Here is a 26652-nt window from a genome sequence, read left to right on the forward strand (position 1 = left end):
TCCCTGTTCCCCTGTGTGTGTCCGTGTTCCCGTGTGTGTGTCCCTGTTCCCCTGTGTGTGTCCCTGTTCCCCTGTGTGTGTCCGTGTTCCCCTGTGTGTGTCCGTGTCCCCGTGTCCCCCGGTCCGGTGTGTGTGCGGTGTGCCGCCAGAGGGCGCGGTGCCGGCCCCGCCGTTCCCTCCCGCGGCCCCTCCCGCGGGCGGCGCTGCTCCCGCAGCCGCTCGGGCCGGGTCGGGCCGGGCCGGTTCCGTCAGGGCGCCGCTCGGACCGGGCCGGGCCGGTTCGGTTCCGTCAGGGCGCCGCTCGGACCGGGCCGGGCCGGTTCGGTTCCCTCAGGGCGCCGCTCGGACCGGGCCGGGCCGGGGTCCCCGCCAGCCGCGGCGTGTGGGTAACGTCGGAGACCGAGCACGGCAGACTCCTTCCCTTTCCCAGCCTTTCTCCGCTCTCCTGAGGGATGGGTTACGTAACTTGACGCTGCGGTCTCCGGAGTTTTCCCAGTTTTCAGCTGACCTCATTTCAGTGGGCTAAATAAAATAGGTGTAATTGGTGGTTGGAGAACTATTTCAGAATTTCCGCTGGGCCTGTATGTATTTGCTTCTCTGAGCTCTCCTACGTAGCCTATAGATGTGCATAGTTTTCAGGGAAAAACAGCATTCTCGCATGTGGAAGACATTAAACAGTATCTGTTTCTGCTGCTTGTTTTGCATTCTTGTGCCATCATTTATTATTTCTAAAAGTAAACATATGTGAACGCTACATAAACAATAAAGCTATGGGATTTTCTTCTAATTTCTCTGTAGAGAGTAGAAATACAGTCATGACTATGTCCTGAGAAGGTGGGGAATGCCAAAAAACACAGTAGATACTTTTCAGAGAAAAACAGTGCATGTCAAGTATCTGATGAGTCATAAAACCTCAAGTTAGTGTAAGCAGATGTTGGTTGCAGCTCACATTGCTGGGAAGTACATAATCACCACCCCAATAGCCTCCCACTGTCCGTTTCTGCTCCAAGAACTTCCCCAAAAGTGTGGTTTCAATTTTGTAGAAAGCCTTTGAAATTTGGCACAGTTTCCAAAAGTATGTAGGAAAAAAAAAAAAAAGTCTGCCAGAGGTTTGGCCTCCAACTGTGAAAACAGACACTGCCTTTTCAAACTCCTCTCCTAGATCTACTGACCAACACCCAGAAGAGAGAATTTACATTCTTTTAGAATACGACAGGAAAATGAAGGTCTGTATGCTCCTGAATTCAACTTTTGGTAGCATTTACATCCTTTGTTTTAAACTGCACAAGGCCAGGCTCTGATGTGGAAATATGTGATTTAAAGAAGGAAAGGGAAGTATTTTCATATGTACTGCAGAGTCGTTTTTTGCTTGTTGCTTGGACGGATTGCAGCAGTTAGAAGGAGGATTTCATTATTTACCAGCCATGGAAGCAAACTTCAGGCAATATTAAAAATGTAATTTTTGTTTGTTTCTGTTCTGCAGACCCGGCTAAAAATCATTTTTGGCGTGGTTATATGCCTTTTGCTTTCCTTATTACTTATGTGTATTATACTGCTTCCATCACGAGGTAAGGTATTTCTAATCTAATGTAGTGTAAAATGCAGTATCTTTGCCTATCATGGCTTCTAAAGTTCACAAAAGTTTATCAAATCATGTTTAGGATTGTCCTGTCAGAATTGTTATGGCTTTATCACTTTACAGAAATGTACTGACAACTGAAATATCCTGAAGGTAGAATTGAAATGCCAGCAGATGTTGAAACAAGGAACTCCTTGAAGTGCAAAGCACCTGAATTAACTTCACTGTGCATGATATATAATGTTCTTCGTCACAGTTGCAAAAATAACTCTCAGATCTTCTCATACAATTTTTCTGTGTTGGGGGTTAGGACATTTTTCCAAACTGATAGTAATTTTCTTTATCTTGGTGAATTTGCATTTGGTTTGAAATGCTTATGTAATGATTACAGAAGTTCTGTACCAAATTACAGGTTAAACATTTTTTTAGATGGGGTATGATGAATTATTTGTGAGTATATTCAAGCTTGCATTTGAAAATTAAAGTCAGCATTGTATAAAATAGGGATGGATTGTGTGCTCTGGTAGTATTACGCCAGCTGCAGGTAAATCAACCCAGTGTGGTCTGCTGAAATGAGTTTTGAAATTCTGAGCATGAGTGCACTGACTTGATGGTAATTGTTTTCTATGACAAGTTAGTAAGGGCAATACAAGTATTTACATGACCCTATCACTATAGCAGATTACTTGAATGCCTCTGAAATAACTAAAATATTAATAAAAGGTGTATATTCTGGTAAGACTACCTATTTAAAGGACGTTTTCTATCATTACTCTTGTTTTAGTTTGTAGCTAGGGAGACTGAGATGGAGAAACAGTTTTGTATTTACAACTAAATGTTATAAAATCAATCATCCACTTAAGTCTTTGAAAGTTAAATCCTGCAGTTAATATGCAGGTTTTATGAAAGGTGAAATCTCTTTCATATCTGATATTTCTATGACTAATATTTACCATGAGTTACTGAGAGAAGAGTTGAAGGTTTCTGAAGCAGTTAGGGATGATTCTGTTATGCAGCATTTTAACATGAGGATAGATATATATCACTTATATATATATATCTATAAATAGAGATATAGATATGCATATATATTATGCAGTGCTGGAAGAGATATCACCTCAGAGTGACCGGTTTGACCTTTACTCTCAAAAGTGGGGTGCCAGATTTTTTTGTCTAGCTAAGCATATTAAACTCTGAGATTTTGCTGTGAGGTAAATGCAAGCAGGTATCAAGTCAGACTTACTCCCATCAGATCTGCATTTTATGACAGGGATGGCAGAATATTTTTATGAGATTGAAATTTTAAAAATAATAGTGAGGAAACAGAGTTTGGAGACAAGAATCAGTTTGGCAGCCTGAAGAAGTTGATAAAGATGATGGAAGGTACTGTAGGAAAAAGTGAATATGTTTTTTTCCCCTCTGCAGTTGTCACATACAGCTCACTGGCCTCTTCAGTACCTCAATAATTATGAAGAACTCTTGCATCTCACTTGGAATAGTAACTTGATAACAGTCATACCAAATATCATATTTAAATCCAGTAGGATGATAAAGAAATTATCCTACTTCACAAGATGCTTTCAGAGGAGCATTTTAGACAATTGAAGAACACTGCTACGTCCAACACACAGTTAGGTTGGATGTGTCAGATTATGGCTTCTTATTCTCAGATGGAACTGGAAGTGCTGCAGTCACCTGCACACCTGTTCAAATGCCTTAACCTTTTTGAATTCTGAATAATCTACTTATCAGTTGTAGATAGAAGAAATGTAAATTAATTTTGCAGCTGCAAATTTTGCCAGCTGAAGACAGACAGGAAATGGCTACACAGCTGGAATGTTATTTGTACATTCCGGCTTTACCACTGCTCAGCTGAAAGGATGTGGCAATCTAGAATTGCATATGAGAAATGTATAGACACAGACCAAATACATTTCTACTTAAGAAATCTGCAAAGAAAAAAGGAAAGAGCATTTAGTTCTGGTTTTTTCTGCTAAGTTTCTAGTCATTTCATGTTCTTCAGACTTCTCAAAATGTGATAGGTGGTTTTGATTTATACATGCAAGTGTATAAAAATGTCAAAAATTCTCAAAAGTTAACTGGAAAATAATTTTTGAGAGGATATTAAGAGGCCAGCAAATACTTGCAGTTATTAGACAGTTTCTGTGGGGCTCAGAAGAGTAAGGTGGCAATCTCAGTGTAGCAAATGGCATCCATGCCTGAGAAACCACTGACATTTTCTGACACATCTTTGAGTTAGGAATGTGTGGTGGGATTTACCTGAGAGTGATTACACAGCAATGATGCCGCAACTCCAGACAGTTCAGAAAGGAGCTTTTCACTTGTACACTGGTGTACCTAGTCCTGTTTTTCAGCATAAGCAAGAAAGAAAATACCTGGCTGTAGTTGAGAAGCAGTAGCAGAACCACAGGCAGATTACAATTAACTGTATGTATTGCTTTGGCTTTGAATTAATCTCTTCTGCTATTTTTAATGATTATTCAAAGTGTCTGTCACAGTTTCTGTTCCCTGTGTACTCCTGCCCTAGGCCTGAGGCCCAATCCCTGTTTCTCTGATGTCACAGGTGAGGTCATAGGGCTTTCATTGCTGAGCAGCCAGTTTCTTAGGAAGAAGTAGTGTTCTCTGCAACACCTCAGCCAAGTCCAAAAGTGGAAAAGCAGGTTCAGTTGATGTGAGTTGTTGCTGAGTGTGATCAAAGTTCTGGAGCAGGGTCAGGAGTGTCAGAATTAATTTCTGGTGCTAAACTGAGTTTTGTGTTTCTTCATGTTGGAGGAGGTTTTGCTTCAGCTCTTCAGCATCAGCCCACAGAGAATGGAAATTCTAGTCCAGAAACAGTAAATAATACCATGCTAGCCAGTTTTCCTTTGGCATGTCCTCTACTTGATGTTTAGCAGTGGATGCTAAATAAAAGTCTTGTCAAAATTCATATAAAATACACATATGTAGAACTACATATAAAAAAAGACCACGTACAGAAACAACAATGCCTTCTGATTACTTTAATTTGGCAAGACTAGACACAGTTTATAAGGATGCACATTAGAACATGTGGAATAAGCCATAAGCTAGGTGAGCTTTGAAATATAAAGGATTGTGTTGGTTTACCCGCATCCAGTCTGTGATATTGAATAATCCTGGTAATACAAACAGAAATTCACAGTGATGTAAATAATCTGAGTTTAATATAACTGCAAGTTTTGCTTTCTGTGTTTTATGCAGTTCTCTAATGACAGAGAACTGAAAGGTAAAGAAGTTATCTGTATAAAGCCAGTGATAATTATTAGATGTTTACAGATTTTTATCACTACAATTATACATGTAAGTCCAATACACTCAAATGCATGAGTGAGTAATTATGATCATTGAATATATGAAGCAAGTTAAACTGTGAAGCAAAATAACCAATTCAGTGCACCGAGAAATGCACTGAATGGACCCTGTAAATGTGTAAATGGACTACAAAGGATTAAAACTGAAGCAGCAGGGTGGTGAAGGGAAGTGAGCAAAGCTGAAATTTGGTAAGCTTTCATTTCTGTGGTTGATTCTGCTGTTTTCTTCCTTTTCATCCCTGGGCATTTTTTTCATCCTTATTATTTCATAGAGAAACAAACCACAATGAAAGTATATGTATAAAACAGCCATCCAAATGAATGTCTACAGTGTGCTGAAGATAAATAAAGTACTTTTCACGTTTGTGTCTGGTTTATGAGCAGGAATTTCAGATACTGTTATTGAACGAGTCTCTAGTTACAGAAGAAAGAATCAGCAACAACTGCGGGAAACTATTCAAGATGCTGCTGCTATCTTCTATTACCTAAAAACAAGCATTCAGAAATTTAAGTACTCAAGTGAGAAATTGTTGTGTTCAATTTTTTTTGCAGTAGAGTGGTAGAAATTCAGATCTTGAATTTTGAAAATCAGTAGTCATAATAAATCCTCACAGAATATTAAGCATGTAAGGGTGAAGTAGCTAACACAGGGAAGGTTTAAATTAGAGCTGTGAAAATTTGCCCAGCAATGAGAAGTTCGTGATATTGCTTGTCTCTCATGAGAGATAAGAGATGGAACCAGGTAATTTTACCAGATTAAGGTATCTAAAAGGACTGCAAATTATAAGGTTTCTATACAAACACCCTTGGTAATAGATCTTGATTTCTGTTGCTAATAAGCTTATTCCCTTAGAGAATTTTAACTGAGAGATAGTGTTAAGTAATCATCATTCAACATAACTAGAACTAGATTCTTTGGAATTATTTTCTGTGCATTTTTTTAAGTCTGCCATTTTCTATGTTTATCACTAGTGTATCAAATATTTTTAATATGCAGTCATAGTATCAGCAAGAGGAATTAACTTTTTATTGAACTTCTTGGGATATTTTCTGGACATATTGCTACCTCAGAGTTTATATGGGCACGTTTTTGCCTCTGGATTGGCATTCAGCTTTATTCTGTGTGACAGCTTTCTTCTGCACTAGTGCAGACAAGGCTTGTGTCAACAGTCAACCTGACATGTGTATTCTACAGTAAGTAATAGTCACTTAGCAGAAGAAAATATGTATTATCATTACAAAGTACCATAGAAGGAAATATGAAGAAACATTTCCCAGGAAGTCAGTGTGATCTTAACAGAGAGGGCAACTAATGAGCAAGTGATGGAGCATGATATGAAACCCTGAGAGCATCGAGTCATCTTGATTATGTGTCTGTCATCTGAGAGCTCTGAAGGAACAAACAGGGGAAGTGGAAAAGATCTACTAAGCTGCAGTGTGACATCTCTACTACCTCTGAAAACCCTGGCAGAAGTCCCTTTGATTTTAAAGGAGAAAGCATAGTGTCCAGAATGCCTAGACCTGAGAGCTGCCATTATAATGTTGTTGAACTTTAAAAATTAGCCTTTATCAGAAAAGTTCACATGTCTTTTGAGGATTCAATATTTTGATCACTCTCTCTTTTGTGAATTGCATAGGGTCTACACAGGAACTGCACAGCATAATTCTCTTCTTATCCAATTGATTGCCCTTGAATTTTCTTTTAAAATCTGCCCTAGCTTAGGTTTTTTAGCCTTGGAGAAAAATACAGCCAGACAAGAACCAGAAAACCAGCCTCCACTTCTTGCATTATTTTAATACACTTATTTGACCTGCTTAGAAATCAATTATTTGAGTACTTGTCTTATTTCAAGAATCATTGTCAATTCTCTTCTGCAGCATTAAATAAAAAGTTCAAGTTTGGGTTCACTCATTCATCACTTTTCAGCATTATTTTTACCTGCATTCCTTCATCAATATTTTTCATGTGACTACTGAGAAATATACGTGGTGATTATTTTGCAAGGCATCTTGCAAACCATGCAAGAATGGTTAATGAGGCATGTACAAAATTTGGACGTAAGCGTTTTTAGGCATATCCTGTTGTTTGACCATTTGCTGAACATGTGAAGGTCTTGATTAAAATAGTTGCCTCTACAAGTTCATTAAACCCATGCTTAAAAAAATATCAAAAACAATGAACAACCTTTAATATGTCCTTTGTGTGGAAGAGACTATCTGGACTCACAGTGTCTTCAGGTAAATGTGTCTGAGTGAATAAATGGTTGAAATAAGTTAGTTTGTCTAGTTAGTTTTGCATTCCCAGAGATGGGTCTTTCAGAGGCTCAAGACCCTTATCAGAACAGTAACAGAGAACTTTCCTTTCTGCTGCACCTACGCTTTGCGTATCTCCAGGACTGTGATATCCTCACTGTTCCATGGCACTAAATATAGAAGAAAGAAAACTCTGGACTACTAATTTCTTTTCCCCTCTTTTCATTAACAGAAACTTTTTGTGTTATTCTTAGTTGTCAACACAGATGATGGTCCCAGAGCTCTTACACTGGAGGATTATTTGAATGGAAACTTCCAATATAAAACATTTTTTCCATATTGGGTGTCAGGTAAGTAAAACCTTCTCTCAAACATTGATAAGCCTTTCTAATATGTATTTCAAGACTGGTTTACACAGACTGAGAAAAGTATTTTCCTTCCAGCTTTACTTTGAATGAATGCTAACTATGAAATTAAACAATGTGTTAGTCAAAACTTATGGTTGAAATTTACTGTTCTGTCAGTCATTCTAGAAAATCCAGGTATTTGATGTTTCAACAGACATGTCTGAGTCAATATAAACTATAATTTTACAGAGACCTTCAGTGTTTTATTTCTTTTACTGTCATATTCATTGCAGCAAGTGAAAGAAATTTGTCAATGTGTCAGTCATTGCTTAAGCGATCTCCTTTTCATGCTTTTCACAGCACTTTTTCACTTACCACTTGTAGTGATTGAGGTAGTCTGTCTTACAGGCCATGTTCTTTGTTTTCAGTAGTTCCTGGCTCAGCAATGAGCCCAGCTGTTCTAATTTCATTTAAGGAAGTGCTGACACTGCTGAAATTCCTGAGTTCCAGGATATTGCATAGAAAATAAAGTTGAATTTCCAAGTTCCTTAAGGTGGAGACATGAAGTTAATTGCTGCTGATATAAATGTGTCTGTGTGTGGCTGAAGTGCTGCTCTTGTTGTCATTGAATTGCACAGCCCAGAAAGACTGGAGATAGCCTGGATTTCATTCTAGCACACATACTACTCCCATCTCTGTGCTGCCTCAAGCACTGTTCTCTGCCAGTAGCAAGAAACATAATGCCCATTCACATGGAGTCTCACCAAGCTAGTTTTAGCCCACAATTTTAGAACTGAAATAAAGCCTTATAAGGCATTGCTTGGAGTGCTTCAATTTTGCAATTAACAGTTTGAAGTATGTTGATATCACCTGTATGATTTAAAACTTAGGTCTCTGTTTGTTAGATTTCTGTCTGAATGTCTGAAGAATGTAGGCAGCATATCACCTAAACCTAATATTCTTCTTCTCTCTTTATAGCTTTCTCACTTAGACTTGTCTTTCCTTTTAACAGTCACAAAACTCGCACAAAAGTCATGCCATAGATTCCATAGATAGTCATGCCTACAGCATTCCATATGTCTCCTTCTCTTCTGAAATAGGGAGTTAGGATTGTTTATCTCATCCTAAGGGTGATTTTAAACACAAATACTGTTACACAAATCACACGAGTGCTCAGAAGATTCAAGGGTGATCTAATTTCCTAAAAATGAACATCCTCATAATGTTTCAGGCCGCTTTTTAACTTTTAGTCTTGTTTTCTAGCTACACCAATTTGTAATTCCTTCTCTCTGTTTATAGCAGTGAAAATAATATCCTGAAACTAAAATTCTAGTTTTCATTCTCTACTAAACTATAGCTCAGATCTTGAGAACAGGCAGGGCTGAATTTCATTTTCAGTGAAGCCCACTCACTCTTACTTTGTAGGACTTGTGTGAGTAAGGGCAGAGTCATGCAGTGTCAGTTGCATGATACTTCTGTTATCTGCAGAATATACAAATGAGAATGTTCTAGTAAAATGATAAGCGAAGATATTTTTCTTTAAAACATTTACATTTTGATATTGACTCACTAATGAGTCTGTCACTGATATTCTTGATCAGACAAGATCAACACAATAAGAAAATCTGGAATTTACTTGTAAAGTTAAATGGTTGATCCTCTGTGCAGTGTATAATCTCAAGAATGTACTCGAGAACCCTGAAGACAGTTTCTTGATAACTCTGTACCTCAGCATCATTAGAAGAAAAATATTTTTTTATGTAGATACCAAAAGATATTTGCTTAAAACCTATTATTTGAAAGAAGTGTGAATTCATTGATAAACAGATTTGTTATGTAGTATCTTCTGTGAAGGTAACAGGCATTTTATCTTGTTTATAAAGATAATGAATATCTTCATCAGTCTGCAGAAGATGATATTATTCTTTACAATGTTGAAATTAATTACGCAACCACCATCATGACAAACAGCACAATGGTACGTACCTTTTTAATAAATAAAAAGGCAGAAAAGGGCAGGTGTATTTCAAGTTACAGTTTAAAAGTGAGTGAGACTAGAATCTAATCTTCTTAATTTTTCAGAAACAAGTTAATGCTTCAAATTATGTGATGTCATCAGACCAATATTTCATAGCTCTGGAAAGCAATTACTCAAAGGTAATTATTTTAATCATCTCTTAATATAATGTTTAATTTTACTTAGTATTTTTTTTTATTGTGTTTACATAGATCAATGTTTCTTGGTGCTTTCTTGAGAAGGAGTAGGCTGTGAAGAGGCAGCTGATTATTTGTAATTAGATTATCTTTTTAAGGCTAATAATATTCTCTTGCTTCATTCATGCAGCTGTGGAGGTACTCTTATACGGCATCATATCACATTTATGATCTCATAAATGGGTAAGGCCTGATATTTCTTACAGAGAGCTGTGGTGAATACACTGTAGTGATGTGCTTGCAAGCATTCACTCCAAAACTGTAGTAATGTGACTACCAAATTGCTTTGCTTTTGCCTAAATCTGTCAGGTTACTTGTTTGCTTGAGAAAAAACAATGTTCTCTGGGAAAAGAACACGCTTTTTTCATCTGGATTGATTTTTATTTTGTGCCCTAAAACTTTCACTGCTTAATATTCTCTTTTGTCTCCATTCCCTTCTACTAATTTATTATTTTTATCAGTGGTCTAATCTTCAGCTTTCCTAAAACTCTTGTGACAGCCCATCCTGCATTCCTCAAAAGTCTCTAGCTTCTCCCATGGCATTTGGTATCTTTCCCAAGATTGCCCAAGCCACTCCCCTTTCCACCCAAATCCAAAGGAGGCCATCTGCCTCTGCAGTCATCTTTTTATGCTGTTAAGTAGCAGTGTGACCAAATGCTTTAGTTCTGAGCAACAGGACTGCACTGAGCTGCACCATTCTTGGGAAACTGTTGGCTCAAGGTGACAGGAAAAAGTTGCTGCAAACTAATGTGAGTAGAGAAATTCTGCATGTGGCTCAGGATCCTCAGCAAGTGCTGGACGTGCTGCTGTCACACCTGCCTCAATGTATGCTGAGTTCACATTCCCAATAACCTGCTGAGACTGTAATGCAGACTGCAGCTACAGCAAATGACTGTAGGTGCTTGTGCAGCATTTGCAAAGAGATAAGGCTGGATCCTTAGGCTGCTGGATGGGTTTTCAAAGGAACAAGTTTAAGCCTTTGCCAGCACTGGTGCACACCGTCGTGTTAACTGCATGTCTCTGCCTGCCTTAACTGTGCATTGCATGAGAAACAATAAGCACTTAGGAAAAAACTTTGTGACTTTTTAATTCATGTACAGTATATTGATCCATTTGTACTGTGCACAAAAAGCCATCTCAACTTCTTTCCTTTTTTTAGTGGTTTTGTAACAGAAAATCAGCTTCCACATAAAATTCAGCATATATCCTGGTCACCCGTTGGACACAAATTGGTTAGTAAAGATAATTAAGTGCTAGAATGAATTTTCTTTGTATGGCTGAAAGACATTTATCTACCTTTGGTTAGGAGAAATAATGACAAAGAAAACAGTTTTAACTTGTTCAGATTTTACTGTCAGTGTCTCAGTAGAAGAATAATCCATGTTCCCAGGTACATTATGTGTTTCAGTTTGCTTACCAGTCTCTACCAGAATTAACCCAAATAATTTTATATAAGATTGAATGCAGTTTCAAGGCCTGAAAACCAATTGGTTTCCCTTTGATACTAAGGAACACATGAATTTAAAATGAAGATTTAAAGATGCAATATCAAAATATGTTCTAAAACTTTTACTGAACATAGACTTTGACCTGTAATGTATAATTTTTTTGCTGAGATACCAACTCTTGTAGAATTTGCAAGGGCTTTTAGTGTACTATTTCCCATTTTGTATTCATTAGGTCTTGCTAGTGTAATGACTATGAGTTGTGACTGCAGAAGATCTTGCTCTAATCCTGTTATTGCCTGTACTCTTAAATAAACTTTTTTTGTCTTTAGGTATATGTGTATCAAAATAATATCTACTTGAAACAAAGTCCCAGAGAGGCACCAATTAAAATAACAAGTGATGGAAAACAGAATGAAATATTTAATGGGATTCCTGACTGGGTCTATGAAGGTCAGTAAATCTTGAAGGGCAGCAACATGGTAAATGCTTTGTTTAGATTGGTTCTGGTTTTCACAATCCATTTAAAAATATCTGTGATGATGATCCTTTTTTTAAGCCCTAAGGATTACTTCTTTTCAATATTGTATTTGCTGAAAAACGTGTGAATTTTGTATTCATAACACATAACCAAAATCCTGAGTCTTTGTTACTGAAACTCTACAAAATTCTCTTCCTTCTGATGCAAAGGCAGAGGCTGGGAATTAAGATTTAAAGTTTTAATTTCAGTGCAAATTTGGCACTTCAGTGCATCCAAAGAAATTTTTAAAAAACATACACACAGGAAATCCCAAGTGAGTTATGTGGGATCTGTGTGCATGTTTTGAGGTATTTGATGTTACTTATTTAGTCTAACTTTCTTTATATGTCTAGATTGCTGAGTAGAGTGCTGAAATACATTGGAATATATATTACAGTTATAAACTATTTTTTTTTTCCTCAGAGGAGATGCTAGCAACAAAATATGCACTGTGGTGGTCTCCAAGTGGAAGATATTTAGCATATGTGAAATTTAATGATTCTGACATACCAGTTATTGAATATTCATATTTTGGTGAGGACCAGTATCCTAGAAAAATAACTATCCCATACCCAAAGGTATGTTTTATCATTCTTTTGACTTCCTTTCTGTTGAGAAATGAGTTACAACAATGAGAAAATTAACTGTGCTTAATTCCTTAAGTATTACCATGGCTAAATCCATTGTGACTTAAATGAAAAAAAACAAGCTTGGTCTAAGTTCTGAAAGGTGTAGGTTCATACAAAATTTAAATATAATTTAAATATAATATCAGTAAAATAAATGGAATTACTCATGTAGGTAAGAAGCATGTGCAAAAATACATGCTTGCATAGTCAAGCCTTAATATTTTTCATTTCAATTTGCTTATTCTGATGTGTAAACTGTGCAGTTGTTATTTTTCATTATAGTAAATAATTTATGAGACTAGATTATTTTTTATTTTTGAAAAAAAAGGCTATGGCAGCTTCACTTTATTTGCACATTTCATAGTGCTTTTTGATCTCAAGGGGCTTTGGATTTCAATTGCTTTCAAGTGGCAGATCTAAGGCAAGAAGGTTTTGGGTTGGCATTTCATCAGCTTGTATTAGAGAGCTCTCCTGGCTCTTATCATGTTCATATGATTGCAAGGGATCATGTTAATGTATCTTAAGAATTTGCTCACCTGTCAGCTGGGTCACAGTTCTAAGGCAAAACTGGATGGTTTAGACCACACATGGAGAAGAATTAAAAAACTGATAACGTATGCAGTGAAGAAGCAACCATGAAATCACTTTAAGCAGCCATTTCCCAGTTGGGATGTCAAACAGCACTTGCTGGAGTTTTGTGCAGAAGTCAGTGTAATGTGTGCTGCAAAGACCTCACTGCAAACAGAACAATGGTTCTCACCAAGCATATTTTCTGTAGAGAAAGACACTAAACTCAAATGTTGAAAAGGTTTTCCTCTTTATGTGTAAAATGATACAAAATTAAGTATGTACTACTGCTGCAGTGTCGCTCTGAGCTTGTAAGACCATTTGCTCTATTATACTCAACCAAATTCATATTTGTAACCTGTCTACTTTCCTGCAAAAAGTGCTTTAATTTTCCTCAATCTGAATTATTCGGAGCCTGATTTTGATAACCCGAAATATTTTCTTTGAAGGCTGGAGCTAAAAATCCTACTGTTAAAGTGTTTATTGTAGACACTATTAACTCTGAAGCATATGGTCCTAAGGAGGTGCCTGCTCCTGCAATCATAGCATCCAGGTAGTGTGCCCTCAAATATGTCTTTTCTTGTTTAAAAAAAAGATTTTGACTATTTGTTTTAAATGCTTGAACTTCTGAATTTTACTTTTTTTAACAGTGTACAGCCATATTAAACTCCTAGAAGGATCAGAAGCTAACTAGAAATGTATTTTTATTTTCACTGTCCATATGATACATTTTTGCAAGGGATAAAAAAATACCTTAAAACAGTGGAAGATTTGCTGTTGTTTTTCAGAGAACAATGTGGGGGATGCAATCTGTAGCAATGTTTATATACTCCTGTTGTTTAATAACTACCCTTTCTTCTTTTTTTTTTTTATATATATATATATTTTAGTGATCACTATTTTACTTGGCTTACTTGGGTAACAGATACTCGAATCTGTGTGCAGTGGCTGAAGAGAATACAGAATTTTTCAGTCCTAGCTATTTGTGACTTCAAAGAGCATTCAAATACTTGGGACTGTCCAGAGGTAATGAAATTGGAAATATAAATCTAAAATTACTTAAATTAGCATTTGTTAATCCCTGCCATAATTTTATTTTACAGTGTTTTATCACAATAGTCTTTAACTAATAGTGATACCTTTTTCAGTATTTTAATTGATGGAAGAGGGTTGAAAAATTACTCCAGGAAATAGAATCACCCCATTTTTGTCTTTGTGAAGCTTAACAACCAAAATAAGATAACAGCAACCACCACCAGAAAAATGCTGTTGAGAGGCTTTCAGTAATGTTTAATTGTTTACTTCCTTCTTGTGTTGGCATCTTCAAAAGTGGCACCATATCAGAACTGTACTTTTTTTAATGAAAATCTTATTATGCCATGTTGAAATTCCATACTAAGACTGACTAAATCATGTCCTTTTAGACAGATTAATCCTAGATTATTTGAAAGAACACACACATTGTTAGTAAGGCAGGTTTTCTAGTAGAAGAAATTCTTCTGTTTTATCAAATCATACGGTTCTAGACAGTAGGAAATATTTTAGAAATACAATCAGATCTGAAAAGAAAACTTCAGGCTAATAGCAACAGTAACTACATTTAGTTTCAGTATGTCATTTGATGATTTAGTCAGATGGGAAAGAAGACTGTGCTCTGCTGAACAGAACACAGCTGTGTAAAGCTTGAAGAGTGTACATACAGATAAATTCATATAGATCCTGAAGGAAAGAAAACTCTGGATTTCAGTAACTCTAGTACAGAGATCTCATTTGTTGCCTTTTAGTACTGGTACTTTTGGCTTGTTTTGCTCTTAGGGTACATGGTATAGAACACCTGTTAAAAACTAGCATTAGATGAAACCTTCAACTAATTGGAAATAAAAGGAAAGAATATTTATAAAAGAATTCTGTATAAATTATAAATTCAGAGTTTATTGACACAGCCTTTTCAAGCTGGAAATAATTTTTACTCCTCTTTAGCATGAAAATTGTTGCAAATTTAAAGGGAATTTAAGGTCCTGTTATTTCAAAAACATTGTCATTGAAGTAGTACTCCTCAGAGAAATACTGTCATTTATTAGAAAAAAAATTACATTTTTTTAATGCAGCATTTGCTATATTTTTTTCCTAAGTATTTTATAAGTACTTTAACATTGAATCTCTACATTGCCTCTAAGTAAGCTATATTTTAATAATTATGTATTTTAATGGAAAGAAAAAAAATATAAGGTTTCTAGGATTCTACCACAATTCACTGAAGTACTTTAACAGTGGCTTAACTTTTAACACATAACCAGTTTTATTTACTTCAGTAGATCTGTTTATGTGTTTAAAATTAAGCATGTGCTTAATTGCTTTGCTGGAACCAAACCAGACCAGACCAGACCAGACCAATTAACATCTTTCAGGACAGTGTTCACGATCCTTGTTTAATTGCAATTCTCCATGAAACCTTATTTATGGAGTCACTACTGACGTTTCTATAATTCTGTATTTATACAGTGATACAATGCTTTTATCACATTAAAGTTTGCACAAATGGCCAATCAAAGGAGTGTGAACAGATGGGACTGCTGCATTAGCTCTATTTGCCATCAGAAAGTATATCTCTGAACATTTCCTTTAGCAAAAATCATTCTCTTGTTGAATTCAGATTGCATTCAGTCTCTAATGTACAATAAATGTGCTATGGTTTATGTATTTGAAAATAACAAAATATAATCTACAAGATGTTCCTAAAGTGTAGATGCATCAGAAATGTTCACATCTTCAACTGTTGCTCATGTGACTAGACCACAGAAACCAATATGGGCAGTGGGGCTATTCATATGAGTAAAAGATAGGCATGTCCTTATGAAATTGGGACTACTCAAATGAGAGAATATATATCTCAAATGTACTATATCATCAAGATCTGAGTCTTGATTTAAAGAAAGAAAAAAAAAATTTAGGATGCAGATATAAAACAATACATCCCATTTTTATTATCTTAAAAATAAATAAAATCCATGTTTTCCATCAGTAGCTCTGTGGAGCTCTTGCAAAGTACTAAATAGTCTTCTAATGGACAAGGACCTGCAATGTTTCCTCAAGTCACTTTGTGGGGATTAAATTAGAAGGGAGAACATATGATTGTAAATAGCAATGAGATTATGTTGAAGATAAGAAATACAAAATATATTCCTTAGTAACCAAATTGTTAAATTTATTTTATACTATGAAGAAATACTGTATTAAATGAACAGTATAAGGAAAAATCTGCAAGATAAAAAAATACATTGCTTGAATGCAGAATTTTTAAATATATCTCTAGAAACTTTATAAGCAAAACATAAGTACAAATGTAAAAGCACCTTTAGCTGCATCATTCATGCTCAGTATAAGTCTGTTTCCAAATCAGCTTTAAGAACAAGGAGTTAAGATCTTCTGAATTAATATTCATAGTCTCAGGAGGCCTAGTAGTCACATTATCCACTGCTCTAAATCAACATCACAGCTCTGAAATCAAAGAAAATACAAACCAGCTGAAAATCTAAACCAAATTTTTAGTATTAATATTTCTGATATTATTTTACCTGGATTTTTGCCAAAAAAATTAATGTAATTAAATAGTTGTTCATTCCTGTTTTCAGTGAAAAAGTTGCATAATCGCTTTAAATTTCATTTAGGCCTGATGATAGCTGTTAAAAACAATAGTTTAATTAATGTAATGACCTTAATACAGCAATATTATTTAGTCAGACAACCTCCAACTCCCTGAACCTTCATAGCAAATATTCTAAACTTCTTCAAATTTCAAATTTTACAGGCAGCTACTTATTTATTTGAAGATTTTGAATCTCCATAAACTCAATCTTCTTAAAGAGTGTACATTTGCTTTTGTTTTTCAGAATCAACAGCACATAGAAGAGAGTCAAACAGGATGGGCAGGCGGAGTAGGTGTTCTTGTTGTACTCTATTTGAATTCAGTTAAAAGCTGCAGCTTCCTGCATCTTCCATCAGTGTTTTGAAACATGAAGCACCCTTCTGGGACATACAGCACTGCTGCTTAGACTTGTTGCACTGTAGGACTGAGACTTTTAATGCTGTGCTAGACGTGGTATCTGGCTACTTGCTTTCTAAATTTAAAAACCTATTTCTGTCCCGCCCAACTGACTAGACAGGAAAGTTGGTCGAGACAGAAATTAATGAAGGGAGGAAAGTAATGAAAAGAGGTGGATTTATAGTTAAGTGAAGAAGAATTCTAGAACCTAAGAATAGATGTAAAATTCCTGTGGTGACACTAGGGCAAGGGATAAACTGGGCTATCACAGTATCTTAAGAATGAAACCTGTCCACTCAGAACAGTTTTAGTGCCAGCTGCTGTACATCTTCAGCCAAGGGGGAGCCTTCAAGGTGAGATACCCCACTTGGAATGGCAGGTGATACTTCTCTGGAGTTACCTCTTAACAAAAGATTTTTTCTCTGCCCAGTACCCTAGACAACCATACACCTTTGGAAACTTGCTGTAAGAACAAGCCCACGAGGAAATTTTAAGAGCATGAGATCAGTATGTACAGTCATATAGTCCAACAGTGAACAGGTAGTGTTGCTTATATTTATTTTCAGGCAGGTGAAGTTAACAGTCTCAAGAGTGTTAACTTCACACTGCCTGAATATCATCCAGTGGATTAAACATTAGCTTTATTAAAAAAAATTATTTGTTACAAATAATTTCTGCCAGTTTTTAAATAACTAAAGAAAGGTCATTCAGAATATACAAATTGTTTCACTTACAAGTAGAGAACTCACATTTCTGGTGCTCTTAAGGTATCTATATTATCAGCTTAACAAATCTCAAATGACAGAAATTGTAACATGATCACAGGGAGGTTGAATATCACAGGTAAAAACTTGTGCAAAGTATCTTGTCCCATGTGAATTGATTAAATAGCCTTGTTACTTTTAGTATGTGTAGTATAATCTACTAATCAGCTTGGACAGTTTTATGTCTCATCTACTGTTTTTCTTCCATTGTTTCAGTTCTTTGTTTCTGCACCATATTTTACATCAGACAGCAGTTCATACTACAAAATTTTTAGTGACAAAAATGGTTATAAGCATATTCATTACATCAATGGCTCTGTGGTAAGTCAAGCAAAGTGTTCTACAGTGAAGTAGTTCTACATTGTTCTTCATTGATCCTGAAATAATTCTACAATATTCAGTAACTTAAATGTCTTGCTACACAGGAGAATGCAATCCAAGTTACAAGTGGAGAATGGGAGGCAATATACATTTTCAGAGTAACAAATGATGCAATGTAAGTGTCATGATGAAAAAACATTGTGAGTGTTGTCAGTAAAAGCAACACTTAATCATTTGAACACCGTTTGTTAACTCATTAGATTATAATTAGGTGTAATTTGTTTTTTATCTGAATGCAGATATGAATGGTTGTAAACATGATTTACTTATGAAAGATTCTTTGCAAATTGCCCTCAATTTTCTATTTATTTTTATCACCCATCTTAGAGAGGCTTATTTAAAAACATTTAATTTAATCATGTGGTTAACCCTCACGCAATTTGCAGTTACTTCTCTTTTAATGGTCTCTCATTCAGCTCACTATATAGATAGAAACTGCTTACTTAACTGGAGAGATTAGCCCATAAGAATTAAGGTAGAACTCCTATTTATATGGCTTATGTGTCACCTAATCATAGACTGAGTAAAGATTTATTAAGATGAAAGGTAGATAAGCTTAACTAGTCTTCCCTCACATGCAGAAATCTCAAAAAGTCTAAATTAACTTCCAAGACGGCTTTTCATCTTGATGCTCGTTCAAAAGTCATCACTTTATGGATTATTTATTAACATATAAATGAATTTGCAGTTTCTATTCAAGCAATGAATTTGAAGGCTATCCAGGAAGAAGGAATATTTACAAGTAAGTGTTATCAACATTATCTTAATGATAGTAGGTTAATGCAAGATGTCTCTGGATTTGTCAATAAAACAACTTAGTTTCAAGATGTTTAATGTGTAATTTCACAGTCTGTTTTAACCAAATTTTAACCTCAGATTATATGTAACAATTGAGCAGAAATGACATCTAACATTTAAATACACTCTTGGAAAAAAATTGATAAAAAGCCCGAGCATTTATTTTTTAAAGAACTGTTCTGAAGGTACAGGGCCTGCGTTTAAGAATATGAGACAGACACATGTGAAGTTAATTTTAGCAAAATAATGATTGCTTTATTTGATTTTTCTCTTAGAATCAGCATTGGAAGTAAACCTATGAGAAAACAATGCATTACTTGCAATTTAAGGAAAGAGAGATGTCAGTATTATACAGCAAGATTCAGTGAACGTTCTAAGTATTATGCCTTGATCTGTTATGGTATGTATGGCATGCGAGCAGATGTATAATCTGTTGTTCTTTAAAATTCATAACACTGTAGTTAATACTGATTATCCCAAATAATTTTTGTACGACTCACAGAAATTTCACAATAACTAGGAAAGATTTCCAGAAAGAGACTTCTCATGTTCAAAAATTTTGTGAAGATGTTTCAGTAAATACAGATATATTCAGGATTATTTTACTTTTTCAACAAAAAGCTTGGGATTTGACAATTAAAAAAAAATTTTTTGAATATCCTTCATGTCACAAAAGAGATTTTAATTCAGCTCATGAGAGCCATGTTTTTTCTTGGAGCAACCAGAGCAGGATTTAGAAACATATACTCTTTACCAACTTAGGTGATCAAAATTAACTGTGAGAAACTGCTGTATTTCCCAATTGAAAACATTAAGGCCTGTGTCAGCCATAAATATTGGTTGTTTAGCACCTGAGAACATTTTTAATAACTGATCTAAGAAAAATTCAGTTCAAGATACGTAATCAATGAATCCACTTGCAAGACACAACTATTAAATGAAGTCAGCTCTTCTGTAATAAATTAGGTAATTTCAGTGATCTGAGGTTTCATGCACTGCTGTAATTAATAAAAACAGTGGCATCACAATCTAAACAAAGAGGAAAAGTATCCAAGGTTTTCCCTTTGTATACTTCTTATAAAGTATACTGTTCTTGTGATTCTGCACTGACTGATCAGCTGAAAAGTTCCTTAGAACTTCTGTTGAGCAGAGAACCAAATGTAGCAAATAACAACACCTTTCAATCATTCTTGTACAGAATAGTCAGTAAGGTCGTCACCATGTGAAAGGCACTCACCTTCACAAATACGATGTGACATGTTCTCGGAAGAATGTTTCACATTGTTAGTTCTGCATTCACCTTACGTAATCACATCTCAGGTATTAGCTAGATGTCACTTCATCTCTAGGGAGGAAGCATTAGGTGGTTTAAAGTTGCTTCTATTACGTTTGCTAAGCAATGCCCGTGTATATACAAGTCTTTGTACACACATTACCTTATTGCAGCAGGGACTAGTGAGTTATACAGCAGAAAATGTTTAGATTTGTGTATCAACTTTGAGCTCTTTAGCTCCTGTCAATGTTAATTGTAATACACGCTGCATCACCAAATTCCAGCTTCATACTGCAAACTGACTTTTTATCATTCCTGTAACAGGTCCCGGGATCCCCATTTCTACTCTTTTTGAGAACCGTGGTGATAGAGGTACCGCAAGTATCCTGCCTATTTCTGAGCAATTGGTATACTCCTTTACCTCTAATCCAGATACAGGTCTTCTAATACAATACTTAGGATTGTGATCAAGAAGCCTTTCATCTTCTTTGGTATTAAAATAGTGCCTTTCTAGATTTATTCATTAGCAAAATCCAAACATGAATGAACACACCGATGCATTTGTTTCAGTTCCTGAGTCCAGCATTTTTATAGCATCCTGCTGTTTTCCCTGTTCATAGACTGTCGACTAAATGAACATGGGCAACTCTTTGTCCATAAAATTTTGAGTTAAACTTTGTAGAAATCATTTTTGTGATTTCCAGAATATTCCTTTTCACATTTGGCTGAGCACAAGACTTTCTTTTTCATGAGGCAACACTACCTTATACAAAAGAAATTGTGTACTATCTAAAGTTTGACCTATTGTACTGTACTAGTTAGAGTTTGGATCAATGACTTCAGCCATCAGTAGAGATGTCAGAGAAGAGCAGAACCTCTTTCAGATGATTAGTTCAAATAACTGCTTCAGACAAGGTGTAATTATTGATATAAAGTGTGATCTTCAGCAAGAAACATCCAAAGCCCTTAAGTAGCCTGTTAATGATGACTGTTTGCAGCCAAGCAAAGCAGGAACTTCCAAACTATGAAACTATTAATTATTCTGAATCTTCTCTCTCTGTCCCTTATTGTTTTTTCCTAAAAGTTCTTCTCCAACTTTAAGCCTTCAATTCTTGGAATGTTATGAAAACTAGCATGGTTCTGTATAAACTTCAGTGATTTAGCAGTCCCTTCCTTCCCCAGTAATCAATGGTAGTGTAGTTGGTACACCTAATTTTATAACCACTTTAAAATTTTTGGAAATGGAAGATAGGTTAACATGTCTATTGCACTTACGGTATAAAAACACTGTGTTCTGGTATTTCTTTTGCAGAAGGTTTAAATAGATGTAAAGGTTTTAATAGAGTGCATGCATGGATTTATTTTTTTTATATTTAATCCATTGTTATAACTCTGTTTTTCCTGATTCACTGTTACTTTTATAAAAAGGGCCCCTACTATCTTATCATACTGTGCATTGCTTGAAATGCAGCTGAGTGCCCAAGTGCAGCTATGTGTTTCTTAACCTCTCTGCAGCAGAGAACAATTTCCTCTAATGGATTTTCACCACTGGTTTCATCATGGCTCCCTCTTCTGTACTGTTATTCCTAGGAATAAAAACAAATTCAGGCTTCTCTTTGACTTCTTCATTACCTTTTTTGAATTAATTTTCCTTCAGTTCCTTGCTTTCATAATCTCTTCTGTGGTGCAAAACTATTTTTAGTAAATCCATTTTCATTGCAGTTGGCAGCATTTTGAAACTTTATCACCCATGAGTTTTAGTAGGAGACAGTTAAACTGACATAGATCAGTTTGGAAGTTCCTTCCAGGATGCCTACAATTCAGTTGTGGTAGTGGGGAGGAGGTTTCAGGAGTTTTGAGGGGAAGGATTGAAAAGGGTTCAACTGAGTTTGCATGAGCATCCAAAGGCAGGATGATCTTTCAGCCATAAAAAAACCCACTTGAATCTGCAATTCTTGTCAAGAGTGCTTTGAAAGAACAAATTCTAATATTATATTTCTGGCATGTCCTAAGCACTACCTAGCTCAATATATGTTGAGAAAAGAATACTTCTTGTACTTTTTTGAACATTTCCAGAAACAAGGAGGAAGGAAAGGTAAAGGAAAAAAGAAAAATCTCCTGCAGTTTTAAAGGGTTCTTGCATCCTGAAAGTGAAGCTAAAAGTCACAGATTTCCATTATGTTTCCAATATTCTTCATCCCTTCCTTCTCATGGGAAAACTCATAAATAAACAAGACCCAATACATTCATAATATACAGTTCTGCAATCTGTCCTATCAGTTAATTAAATTTTAAACTGTATTTTCTTTAATTATGTAACTGTAAATTTGGTCTACAGCAAGTAAAACAATAAATGCTAGTACTGTTTAGACTGTAAAAAGAAAAAGATTTTACAAAATGTTTACTAAGTGAGCAGTAATATGGACAGTGAGATAGTAAGTCTGGTGTCTTTGTATAGGAGCATATCACACAGTTGTTAAGTGAAGCTTTGCCATAACCCCTTGAGAAATTGAATTTCCTGCATTACCCAGAAACAAGCTATTCCCTGAGGACTGTGTGCTTGACCACACTGCCCGAGGGTCTCAGAAGTTAAACTGATGTTCATCTGATAGGCAATAGAGGAGATACAGGAGATACAGGACTGTGTTTTGCACAATGCCCTGAATTTTGCATTTCTAGCTCCCCCATTTTACAAAACTGGTATGAGGGATCTGCAGGAGAAAGCTGTTCCTTCTTAACATGCGGGACTCTAACACTCAGAGGCAACATGTGAAATGATTTGCATTGCAAAATGTACATCCTATAAAAATCTAACGAGTATTTGTGAACTGAAATACCAGTGCTTTTCTTTCATTTAGCTATGTGATCAAGCCCAATTAGAAGTGTCTGAGTGGATTTCATTACTCTGCTTGTAAAATTCGCAATTTCCATTCTATTCTAATAACACAAAATAAAGGCATCTTAATTACTGAAGAGAAATTAACAATAAATCAGTTAATAATTCCAGCATTTCTTTTACTTAGAGCTCAGAGTATTGGAAGACAATTGGGAATTGCAGTCTGCTTTGCAAGAGATCAGACTGCCAAAAGAAGAAATTAATAAGCTTGAAGTGGATGGTATAAGTAAGAATTGCACATCTTTATTGTACTTTTTATTCTTACTATTTTAATATTTTACCTTAATTTTGTTATAGTTAATATTGTCTTTCCATGGAACAGAGTTGTTAGCCTGTCAGCTTGGGAAGAAGAGGTTTGGTTCTGCCCTGTCCAATAACAGTTAATTTGTCTATGCCACAGGGTATCTCTCAGTAAAACAGCAGTCAAAATACATTTGTTCACAATGCAAGATTTTAAAAGATCTTTAATACTTTTGGTAAAGAGTTTAAATATTGTGTAAAAACAATACAATCTGGTGGTAATAAAATGGGAAATGTAAGCTGCTGTTTATGTGTTGTGCGTTACATTGACTTGCTTGCACTGTTCTTTTTAGAAGTAATTTACCAACAGTATCCCATGGTAATAAATCAGTGTGAAGTTTCCAAACCTAATATCTGATAATCTTAAGGTAGTTACGCTTTTCTAGGCATCTGGAAAATCAAAGAACCTAAACTTTTGTGACTATTTAATGCATAGCTAAATTAAATAAATGTGGGTTTCTTCGAAGCTTTTCTTCAACAGCTCAATATAAACAGTTAATTGCATCAGTTCTGTGATTCACAGTTCGTGCGTTGTGTACTATGTGCTGATTCATGTTCATACCTTGTTACACCAGACTCTGGGTTATGCCTAGAGGAATTGTTTCAACCATTAAGAATCTAATTTTAATTTGTCTTTTCTAGCTTTGTGGTACAAAATGCTTCTACCTCCACAGTTCGATAGATCCAAGAAGTACCCTCTGCTTATTCAGGTGTATGTAACTCTAACTTTCTTTGAATGTTTGTGGGTTTTGTGGTTTTTTGTTTTGTTTTGTTGGTTTGTTTGGTTTTTTTTGTTAGAAAACACACTTTTCCTAATTTAACAAAAACAGGGACATTTACAACATTTTATAAAGCAAAAGTAAAACTACTTCGTTTTATTTCATTTGTTGTGGTTTTTTCAATGTATTTCTGGGATAAAAATGGAGATCAATAAGGATTTTAATGTTAATCTTAGCATGGTAAGGATTACTGTCTCAGAGGAAGAGAAAGGCTAAAATCATGTGCACTACTCCTTGCTCTGTAGCTGCTTCTTTTTATCATGAGATAGTCTGAAAGTATTGATTTCAGCTTTGCTAATATGAAAAAATGCAAGAGCCTGATTCATTTTTTAAGAAGAAGAGAAAACTTAGCCATGTGGACTTGCTTATTAAGAGCATTTGATGTAATTTATTGCAGGCAGAAAGGGCAATGAAAATTGCAGTGGTGAAAAAAAGAAAAAAAATGCAGAAAGGAGAACTTTTTTATTAACCAGTGATGATCCAAAACTCCAAGAATGCTAAGTATGTTTGAAGTTTAGAGTATAAGAGTCCTGTCCTTGAGGTCAAATGTGTAATTTGCATTAGGCCATTCTCATGCAGAGTGTTTCTGTATTGCTCAGCTATGTGGAGTTCTGCCCGAAGCTCCAACAGCCCATGATATTCCTTTCTGAAGTAAATAACATCTGGGATAGCCAAAAAGTGTAAGGAGCTGTATTCCTCTTCTTGTTTTCTTTTTCTGACTGCATGTGGGAATCAAATGCAAAAAAAGGAGAAAAGCTCCAAAAAGGGCTGTTACACCTAAGGGATTTGAAGACAGCAAAGAACTGAATCTCTGAGGGATGGCTCTTCCCTCAAGTATTCCCCTTAGGACAAGCTGATACTGCACCACTTAGTCTGAGCTGAAACTAATTATTTGCCTTAGGAATAAGACTTAAATTATTAAAATGGATTTTAGATAGCAAAATCTCATAACTACGTGTAAATAGTAGTAGAACTGTTTGTCTACTGAGCTCTCTGAACCACAGTCATGCAGCAAAATACATGTGGAGAAAATGTTATCAGTACCAATAGTTATAGTCCAGTGTCCGATAACCATTTATAAATTTGTAAATATGAGTTGAAAATGTGTAAATTTTCATCCTCAGGTATGGAGGACCTTGCAGTCAGAATGTAAAGGAAACCTTTAGCATTAGTTGGATAACCTATCTTGCAAGCAAAGAGGGAATTATTGTTGCTCTGGTGGATGGCAGAGGGACAGCTTATCAAGGTGACAAGATTTTGCATGCAGTATATCGAAGACTTGGAGTCTATGAAGTTGAGGACCAAATCTCAGCAGTTAAGTGAGTAGATTATCTCCCTGTGTAGCTGTTGTATTTGTATACCTGTGTGTTGTATACCAAGAAGTAGTAAGATAAAAGAAATATTGAATTCTCAGCCTTTCTTCTGAAGACCTGAGGTCTCCAGGATATAAAACAAAAACACTTGTAGAAATAAAATACTAGTGTTTGCTTGATAGTGAGGTTTTGTCTGGTATATTAAGTCCATATACCACTAAGTCCACATTTGGACCTCATGACTTGCATTGCATAAGAGAATCATAAGAGGATTCAATCCTAAGCCTAAAGAAATACAATTGTCAGTGGTGAGAGGTAAGCCAATTATCCATTTTTCTGAAGTTATTTCCTATAGGGTAAGCCTACTTCAGTAACCAGAGAGATTAACCAGGGATCCATAGGGATTTACCTCACTGATTAGCTAAAGGTCAAATAAGTTTGTACCGAAACTGAATCTGACACAAATGTTCTACAGGTCAATGAGTCACAAACTTACATTCTGTGCTGTTGTAGGATAGATAAGAACAACAGAGAGTTATCTGAGGTCCCCTGATAAGTGTTCCCCAACAGCTGCTACTTTGCAGGAAAATACTTAAAAGTGTTCCAAGGGCAACCAATTCCTTATGCAGAGATTTTGGGAGGAAGCAAAAGCTGAGGATTGCAAAGAAAGTTATCTTGTTAATTTTACAGATGCAGTAGCACTGCTAAAGTGAACATTTGAAGAAGTGTTAGTTTGAACCCCACAGGGATGACTGCAAGGCAGGAATTTAGCCTAGCCTTTGGTGTGGAATTTGGCCCATCAGACTATGGATAGATTTCCAGGTGCAACAGCAAACACTATTTCCTCCAGACTCATCTAAGATATCCAAGTATTTTAGCTGGAAATTGGATGTAGCAACCCAGGTTTTCACAGCTTTCTCTGCTTGTTTGAGAGCACTGCCTATATTTACAAGTATGTGTGAGGAGGATATCTGTTCCTTCCTCTTTCTGCTTTGTGATAATTCATTCCCTCCTCAATGTTATAAATACAAATGCACCATTATCCTTCTCAGTGACAAATTAAACAGAATAGCTGTATATCATGTCAAGTTTTTCTATTATTCTATTATTTTGTTTTCTATCATCTTGAAACTTTTAGGAGGAGTGGTATACTTCAAAACATCACAAGAATGCTTCTATATTATTCTGAATAGTCACTCAGA

At 35.7% G+C, this 26652-nt stretch overlaps 1 protein-coding gene across 1 annotated transcript in view; it reads left to right on the forward strand.

Moving 5' to 3' along the window:
* Nucleotides 1-401: 401 nt before the first annotated feature.
* Nucleotides 402-26652, forward strand: part of FAP (fibroblast activation protein alpha) — a 38192-nt gene continuing 11941 nt past the window's right edge. Inside the window, exons 1-20 of the mRNA XM_079311591.1 lie at nt 402-1226; nt 1484-1568; nt 7437-7532; nt 9413-9507; nt 9612-9686; nt 9874-9926; nt 10903-10975; nt 11521-11641; nt 12132-12286; nt 13354-13457; nt 13795-13930; nt 16795-16839; nt 17927-18031; nt 18136-18206; nt 18780-18833; nt 19165-19289; nt 20487-20534; nt 23186-23284; nt 24001-24070; nt 25262-25456. Coding sequence (XP_079167717.1) covers nt 1221-1226; nt 1484-1568; nt 7437-7532; nt 9413-9507; nt 9612-9686; nt 9874-9926; nt 10903-10975; nt 11521-11641; nt 12132-12286; nt 13354-13457; nt 13795-13930; nt 16795-16839; nt 17927-18031; nt 18136-18206; nt 18780-18833; nt 19165-19289; nt 20487-20534; nt 23186-23284; nt 24001-24070; nt 25262-25456 — 1811 coding nt within the window. The 5' untranslated portion in view covers nt 402-1220. The remainder of the gene's footprint in view (nt 1227-1483; nt 1569-7436; nt 7533-9412; nt 9508-9611; nt 9687-9873; nt 9927-10902; nt 10976-11520; nt 11642-12131; nt 12287-13353; nt 13458-13794; nt 13931-16794; nt 16840-17926; nt 18032-18135; nt 18207-18779; nt 18834-19164; nt 19290-20486; nt 20535-23185; nt 23285-24000; nt 24071-25261; nt 25457-26652) is intronic.

Source organism: Erithacus rubecula, assembly GCF_903797595.1.
Source record: "Erithacus rubecula genome assembly, chromosome: 8".
In the NCBI taxonomy this organism is placed as follows: domain Eukaryota; kingdom Metazoa; phylum Chordata; class Aves; order Passeriformes; family Muscicapidae; genus Erithacus; species Erithacus rubecula.